The sequence below is a fragment of the Triticum aestivum genome, chromosome 2A (genome assembly GCF_018294505.1).
Source record: "Triticum aestivum cultivar Chinese Spring chromosome 2A, IWGSC CS RefSeq v2.1, whole genome shotgun sequence".
Lineage (NCBI taxonomy): Eukaryota > Viridiplantae > Streptophyta > Magnoliopsida > Poales > Poaceae > Triticum > Triticum aestivum.
In genome coordinates, this window is record NC_057797.1 from 35,380,317 (window position 1) to 35,389,036 (window position 8,720).

Consider the following 8,720-nt stretch of genomic DNA (forward strand, 5'->3'; position numbering starts at 1 on the left):
GGACATTTGAACCAGTCCACATACATTTGGTGACTTGCGTTATATGGCTAAAAGTGTCAGAACGTCCCGTCCAAACATCTAGAAAAAAAGTTGTGATCCACATTGAGATGTCCTAACATGTGCATGAGCTCTAGGATGTATTTCGAAAATACACAGTCAGGAAACACTAAGTGTCTCTTTGATTCGTAGGATTCTAGAAAATGCATGAATAGAAAAATAGAACTGAAATGTCATACTCATCTCAATTCTACATGTTTTTGGATTGTTTGATTGCATCGTAGGAAAACACGAAGGACTCTTTCATAGTGGTTTGATTGGATGCTAGAAATCCTATGAAAAGTATTTCAAAGAAATCCTTAGAAATATTTTTCTCATCGGAGCCGGACAAAAAAAACTTGTTATAGTAGACATTTAGAAAGTCGTCGTGGTAAGGCCTCATAAGACCAGCGCATCAGAACAACTACCGCCGCCGATGAAGAGTAGCGTAGATCGGAAGGATCTAACGTAAAGACACACGAACATAGACGAACGACGAACAGATTCGAGCAAATCCATCAAAGATAGATCCATCGGAAACACACCTCCACATACCCACTGACGATGCTAGATGCACCACCGGAACGGGGACTAGGCGAGAAGAACCTTATTCCATCTTCAGGGAGACATCGACGTCTCGCCTTCCTGCGCAGAACGCAAATTCTAATAAAACTCAAAAACGCATCAAAAAACGGAGCCCTCGCACCGGTAGAGGTTGGGATCCACACTTTAAGTTGCCGATATAAAAAGATTAGTTAGTACTTCATTCCAAATGGTAAGGCGTTCTTTTTAAAAAAATCAGATGCATATAAATACTTTTACTAAGTTTATTTATTTGTTTTACTCTTTACATTAATAGAACATTTAAAATGTCTAAGGCCTCTTTTGGTTCATAGGATAGGATTATCACAGGAATAGGAATCTTGTAGGAAATGAGATGACATGTATCTCAAATCCTATGAGTAGGAATAGGAAATAAGATGTCATTTGGTTGACACCAAAGGAATTTTTCCATTGAGTCTAGGCTCTTTTTTATTTTCCTATGAAATGTGGAGGATAGGAACCAATCCTATGTAGGAATAGGAATCCATTCCTATGAACCAAAGGGCTAAAGGAAAAGATCCTATAAAAATCCTATCCTCTAGAATTCCTATGAAATTTCTCTAAACCAAAGGAGGCCTAATGTTTCTAGGAACAGAGGTGATAACAGAGTCGTTGTCAATAATCGACGAGACTTGTCACCTCTCCGGAGTCAACGAGGCTGCTGCACTTGCAGTGAGCACCAGCACGCGCGCACATCATCCTCTTCGGATCTGATCCGGCGATGGCTCCGCCGCTTTCGCTCCTCGCCGGCGTCCTTCTCGCGGCCACCGTCTCCGTCTCGCTCGCGGCGGCCTCCGCGGGAACAGTGGTGGAGTTCCCGAAGGAGGCCCTGCCGACCAGCTCCGGCTACCTGCCGCTGGACCCGTCCGGCAACGCGTCCATGTTCTACGCCTTCTACGAGGCCAGCCAGCCGCTCACCGCGCCGGCCGACACGCCGCTGCTGCTCTGGCTGCAGGGCGGGCCCGGCTGCTCGGGCCTCGTCGGCAACTTCTTCGAGCTCGGCCCCTACCTCGTCGCCCCGGACGCCGCCTCGCTCTCCCGCAACCCCTTCGCCTGGAACCGCCGCTTCGGGCTCCTCTTCCTCGACAGCCCGCTCGGCACCGGCTTCAGCGCCGCGCCGTCCCCCGCCGCCATCCCGCGGGACCAGGCCGCCGTCGCCGCGCACGTCCTCGCCGCGCTCCAGTCCTTCTTCGACGCCAGCCCGCCCTCCTTCCGCGCGCGCCCCTTCTTCCTCTCCGGCGAGAGCTACGCCGGGAAGTACGTCCCGGCCGCCGGGGCGCTGATCCTCGCCGCGAACCAGGGCCTGCCGGCGGGGCGGCGGGTCAACCTCCGCGGCGCCGCCATCGGCAACGGGCTGACGCACCCCGTGGCGCAGCTGCCCACGCACGCCGACTCGGCCTACTTCACGGGGCTCATCAACGCGCGGCAGCGGCGGGAGCTGGAGGCGCTGCAGGCGTCGGCGGTGGCGCTGGCGCGGGCAGCGCGGTGGCGGGAGGCGTCGGACGCGCGGGGCCGCGTGCGCTCGTGGCTGCTGAACGCCACCGGGCTTGCCACGCTCTACGACTTGGGCAGGCAGCGGCCCTACGCGACGGCGGGCGTGGCGCGGTTCGTGAACCGGGCGGAGGTGAAGGCGGCGCTGGGCGCGCGCCGGGACGTGGCGTGGGAGCAGTGCAGCCGCGTGGTGAGGGAGGCGATGCACGAGGACATGATGAAGAGCGTCAAGCCGGAGGTGGAGGCGCTGCTCCGGCGGCGGACGCGCGTGCTGCTGTACCAGGGCATCCGCGACCCCTGGATCGGCGTGGCGTCGCAGGAGGCGTGGATGAAGGAGCTCCGGTGGGGCGGGCTGCACGCGTTCGAGGAGGCCGAGCATGCAGTGTGGCGGACCGGCGGCGTCGGCGAGGAGACGGAGCTCGCCGGGTACGTGCAGCGGTCCGGGGCACTGACGCACGTCGTGGTGTACGGCGCTGGGCACATGGTGCCGGCCGACAACGGGCGCGCGGCGCAGGAGATGATCGAGAGTTGGGTCACGGAGACAGGGGTGTTTGGCAACGGCGTTTCGCCCGGGTTGACGCCGGCCGGCGCCCAGTTCGCGGCGACTTGAGGCAGCAGGGTGACGAACCGATCACTTGCTCTCGAACTGTCATTCGATAACCAGTAATGATTTTCGTGGTGTATCCAGCAGAGTGATCAAATTAATCGCCATTGGGCTTCTCGCACCCCTGATAACAGAGCTACTAACAAGTACTCCCTCCGTTTCATATTACTTGTCCTTGATTTAGCATAAAGTTGTACTAAATCAGCGGGAAAGGAGGGAGTAGTACTGTGGTTCCAAAAGAAAATTTTCATAGGAACAGAGTCGACCTCTTCAAGTTCAATGTGTAGCAGAGGCATGGGCTTTGCCCTGTATAATTAAAGAAACAGAGTCGATCTTAAGAAACATATCTAGAAGGGAATAAAAAGCAGTTGGAATGAAGATAGGGTGTGACTAAGGGGCTGTTCGGGAGTCCACCAGCTCCCTGGATTTTAGGAATCTGGGGAGTACCGATTCACTCACTCCATAGTTTTGAACTAAAACTTCACCAACTCCGGAAGGAGCAGCGTGGAGCGGAGGGACTCCGAACAGTCCCTAAATCTCCGTCGACCGAGACTTAACCAAGTCTCAATCTAGTGACACAACATATAAACAAAAAGAAAGAAAAAATTAAAAGAAAATTTTACAGGAATGTTAAGACCTCACGGATATAGTTTAAGTCTCAGTCGACTGCCGATGAAGATAACTACTCCCTTCTCCTGGGAGCCAAAACGCCTTACTCTACTAGTGATTACTACTCTGTCCGGGAGTACACCACAGCGTAGCTACTTCATCTGATCTTGTCATGTTAAAGAACATTAACCTTTCTATGCGCACTTACATATCTGTGTACAAGTCCTATGGCGGTACGAATGTGAATGTGTTGAACCGTAGTTGTTGAATGTCAATGAAGTATGGAAAAGGCAAAATACACACTAGAAGTAGTGGGAGAAAGATGCATGGAGTAGATGAGGGCCAGGATTAAATGTTCTTTTCATAATCACCGTGAAAAAGTGGTCATAAACCGGGTGTTTTTGTCATAATCCGTATAGGAAAGGGCACTATGGACCACCAAAAAGACTTTCATTGGCTTTTTCCCAAAGATTTCCACCAACGGACACATAAACCACATGTTGGCCGGTTAAGGGAGAAATTTTCTCCACTCAGAGGAGTGCTCTTGAGTCGCTATTGCTCAGTCCATGTTCGTTTGTTGAACACTGAGAGAACGGGAGCAAAAGTTGAAGCACATGATGTGTTGTTCCTGTAGTAAGAGCCTAGTATAATTTTTATCTTCAACAAAGTATCATCAGGTTGCTTCTTTCATTATTTCTCTCATGCATGCAATGTGCTTTTGTGCAAATCTGTTGAACATAGAAGTTGCATGACTGTTATATGCATAGCTATATATGAATGTCTTTTTGCATGACAAAGCTAGTTAGGTTCACCTGAGTCGTATGACTACTCTATATAGCTATGAGTTATCCTAGTGGTATAAATCCCAAGTGTTTCTCTATGTTTAACCCACTCTAAATCTCATTCACGTTGAGTACTAAGAAGAGGATATAAATAGAGAGAGGATGAGATATTGGAGTATACCAAAATATAGAAGGGTTGGGGTTATGTTTCGCCATGCATATTTATATTATAGGCCTCATGGTAGCCTTCCTGGACTCAACAGCCAGTGCAATAGCCTTGGAGGTCGCTGTGTCACGGGCCGTCCCATGCAGCAGACCGAGGGTCTTGTCGCAAAACTCATGTTCAAGGGGCAGGGCTCGTGAAACAACCTGCCGCCGATGATTCCTCTATTCTTGGATCAGCAGCGGCGTCGTGTCCAGCGGGCGATTAATTACCCAGCTTAGTGCAGGCACGAGGGTTGGCCTTGAGCGGCTGCCCTCACTACTCAACACCGTGCAAGGAAGGCAATGTAGGTGCTTCAGATGAGATCAGATGTTCAGATGCATGTTCTAGAGGTGCATCGGAGGTACTCCACCAATAAGCTCGCCTAGTCCCCTGTTCTGGAGGTGCTCCGCTCCCTCTCTTACTTCTATGGTCGCCATGGTGGTGGAGTTGAAGCAGGGGAAAGATGGAAGTCCAGATCGGATTTGTGCTCATCCCGATGGCTGCTGGTGAATGGCTACGGCGCCAGCCACGACGCTTAGCTGCCGGCCGCTTCTTCCATGCCATCGGATCTGTTGGTCGAAGGGCGGCCGTACTTCTTCCTCCCGGGTATGGAGCCAATTGGGAGACAGAGCTTCTTCAACATGGATCAGGTGCAAATTGTATAACATATCAGTTTGTAACTTCAGCAAGCTCCAGGTTCATATCCGCTGATTGGTTGAGCATAGCAGTTACATGATAGTCCAAGCTATATGGTACATAACAATGTTATTTGGGTTCAGCAAAATTATATGACTATCCCCTTTATAGGTGCACTAGTAGTATAAATACTAAGCTCTTCTCCTTATTCAACCCGTCTGGCACCAATTGTCCATGATTGTTCTACGGTTCTATGTTTAAAAAAAACTTGCCTTTAAGCCACTGTTGTTGAGAAATTAATAAGGAAGGTGGAATATATTCCTTCATATACTTTCCTAAAAGAATATTCCTTCATACACCATAGGGTGCGAGATAATCGAGTATAACAGAACACAGCTTCAGTTGTGAAATAGTGTGCTAGGCTGGTCCAGGGAGATGAACACGGTTGTCCAGCCACATCATTGCGAAAGCATGCTCGAGCACGAGCTGACCCACTTTGTATGCTCTTGGATGAGATGCAACCAACTTCTCCTAGGATCACCCAAGGGACCCAAGATGCAAATGGGAGTTTTAATGGCTTCGTGTACCTGGTCTACCATCACCCAGCACCAGCAGCCAGGCCAGATAAGGAATAGCCAAGACAGTTGGAGAAAAGCATAAAAAAAAGCTCACACCTGACATATTTGTGGTATTTTCTATGTGGTACACTAAATTGATAAAGGGGTGAGTCACCATCTGTTTTGTACTGGTATGTATCTTGATGTTCAGTGCTTGAACCAAAGTTAATACTCCCTCCGTTCCAAATTAGTTGACTTGAATTTGTCTAAGTACAGATGTATCTATACTTGTTTAGTGTCTAGATACATTCGTGTCTAGATAAATATGGGTCAAGTAATTTGGAACGAAGGGAGTAGTTGTTAGGTCATATTGAAACACAATGATTTCAGTTTGCAAAAGTTCATGCAAGAAGTTAGGTAGGTTCTGCTTTATCAGTAACTGCTAACATGACGTCAAATGTCTCAGTTTAGACCTCCAAATTCATGCATCTGATGAGCCCTATGAGGACAAGTTCATCTAGTAGTACCAGTGCTCAACTAAAGGAGTAGACTGCTATGCTTTAGTCATCTATATAGCTGTTACATTAGTTCATCATGTGTGTGGTTCGGTTTGCATTTTCACTGTGTGTTCTTATTAATTAGGAATTTAGGATTGAGATGGGAACTTAGTAAGGTCTTGTTTGGTTCCTTGGGATTTGAAGGGGGTTGGAGGGGATTGTGCGGGATAAAATCCACTACAAGTCAAAATCTTCCTTAATCCCCTCCAAACCTCTCCAATCTTCTTGTGGGAGGGATTAACCGAACAAGCCCTAAAGTAACTGACACTATTACGTGCATCTGTTGTATCATGGCTCTGCCTGTATTACATTGGTAGATCTGTTTCGACAAAGCAGGGGACAAGTAGAGCGAGTGGCTGCGTGCGTGCGTGCGTCGAAGCGACCTTGGTCAGGTCAATCGCTTATGCAGGGCCTGGAGACTCCGTAAAATGTGCAGGCAAAACTGCAAAATCCTGTTAAGTTTCACGAGCCTAGCAGGATCTGGCTGTGAAGGACATGTCGGTTTAGTAAAAGCCCCTCTGCTCGCAAGTGACGGGGAGCAAACAGGGGACTAGCTTGATGCCTTCCCCACAGTGGCGTCTATAACCTGAGGAGAGGAAGCGACATGACTAGGGTGAAATACAAGTACAATATATCTTCATACATGATCTAGCATGATGACTATTCTTGGTTAATATTATTTGGAAGAAAATAGCCAAGGTATTGATTTTTAATTTTCACATAGACATGCGTCGACGTGTATGGTTAAATAAAAACGCACTAGTCGTTATCCTAACACTGACCACTGTGTGCTGGCTTATGGGCCAATAAGTTTTTTGGCTTGCCTCTAATAGCCATCTCTTATACTAGAGTGGGACTGTGTCCTCGGGTCGCTTCTCCTTTCGTGTTCATTTGCTAAACAAGAGAGTGGGAGCATCAATTCAAACCCATATGAGGTGATACTATAGTACAAGTCTGTTACACCCTCTGTCCCATAATATAAGAGCATTTTTTACACCAGTGTAGTGTCAAAAACGTTCTTATATTATGAGACGGAGGAAGTAATTTCTATCTTGTCGAAAAAAAGAACACAATATTGTTAAACATATTGCAGTAGGCCCATAGGGCGCACCGGCCAGAACCTGGCCCGGCTAGATAGATAGAGTTCATCTTGTTGTAACTTCTTATCTCTCTATCTCTTTAGATATTCCTTGTTCCTCAAGATGTAATCCCAACAACTTTGTATGCTTATCAGGGAGATGCCCCTGCCTATATAACACGCAACCGTAGCCTCCAACGAGGTACGACGTTCTCCGATTGTTTACATGGTAATCAGAGCCTCCTTTATCCACTACATCTAGCAAAACCTACCACCAGCCATGTCGTCCTCCTCAAGCTCCGTTCAGACCGCCTCCATGGGGCAGGTCGCCGAGAAGCATACCCGCACCAACTACGTGCTGTGGCATGCCCAGGTGACGCCGCAGCTGAGAGGTGCTGGTTACTTCGGCTACGTCGACGGGACGATGCCGGAGCCCGCCAAGTTCATCGTCACGAAGGACAAGGACGGGAAGGAGGAGCAAACACCCAACCCTCTCCATCGGATCTGGTTCAAAGAAGGGCAGCAGGTACTTGGATACTTGCTCAATAATCTCACCAAGGAGGTCCTCGTGCAGGTCACATCTATAGCCACGCCGCACGAGCTCTGGGCAGCACTTGCCCACATGTTCTCGTCGCAGTCCAGGGCGCGCGTCAACAACATCAGAGTCGCGCTCTCCACGGTGCAGAAGGGGACGCAGTCGGTGGCCGCCTACTTCGCCCACATGAGGTCTCTGGCGGATGAGCTTGCAGCTGCTGGCAAGCCCATCGATGATGATGAGCTCATCTCCTACATCACCTCCGGCCTCGACATGGAGTACCAACCTCTTGTCTCCGCCAACGATGCCCGCACCGAGCCCATCAGCATCGACGATCTCTATGCCCATATGAGTAACTTCGATCAGCATCTCGCCCTTTACAGCACGGCAGGATCCGGTGGAGGCTTCAAATCCTCTGCTAACGGGCCTCTCGCGGCCGCAGTGGCGACGGACGCGGCGGCGGCAGCTCTTCTCGCTACCGTGGGCCGCAGCGCACCAAGGGCAAGCCATCAGGCGGCGATGGCAACCCTCCTCCACGCAACGGCAACGGCGGCGGTCGGCCCTACAACAACAGCAACAAGGGTCGCCGCGGAGGCCGTCCACGAGCTGCTCCTAACGTCCCGCGCTGCCAAATCTGTGGCAAGCCAGGCCACACCGCGCAGGACTGCTGGTACCGCTACGAGGAAGATGAAGAATCTTCCCAAGATGAGAAGGTTGCGTGGGCAGCCGACGGCTCCTACGGCGTCGACACGAACTGGTACGTGGACAGCGGCGCGACAGATCACATCACAGGGGAGTTGGAGAAGGTGACCATGCGCGAGAAGTATCGCGGGCAAGACAAAGTTCATACCGCCAATGGAGAAGGTATGAGCATTAGTCATATTGGTCATTCAGTAATAAAAACTCCCCACAAAAATATTCGTCTCAGGAAAATCTTGCATGTCCCTACTGCATCAAAGAATCTCCTTTCCGTTCATCGCATTGCTCTCGATAATCATGTATTCCTTGAGTTTCATCCGTTTTTATT

The 8,720-nt window shown here is 49.9% G+C and overlaps 1 protein-coding gene and 1 pseudogene across 1 annotated transcript; both read left to right on the forward strand.

The window, feature by feature from the left end:
* Positions 1-1,218: 1,218 nt before the first annotated feature.
* LOC123187252 (serine carboxypeptidase-like 50) lies at positions 1,219-3,123 on the forward strand. Its single transcript, XM_044599060.1, has one exon. It carries the CDS (start codon positions 1,361-1,363, stop codon positions 2,738-2,740), a length of 1,380 nt encoding a protein of 459 aa, XP_044454995.1. The 5' UTR covers positions 1,219-1,360; the 3' UTR covers positions 2,741-3,123.
* Positions 3,124-7,918: 4,795 nt separating this feature from the next.
* On the forward strand, positions 7,919-8,057 carry LOC123038451 (uncharacterized; annotated as a pseudogene).
* The last annotated feature ends 663 nt before the right edge of the window (positions 8,058-8,720 follow it).

What these genes read in the sequence shown, in the direction of transcription:
- LOC123187252 (XM_044599060.1), top strand. Translation starts at nt 1,361, where the DNA reads ATGGCTCCGCCGCTTTCGCTCCTCGCCGGCGTCCTTCTCGCGGCCACC.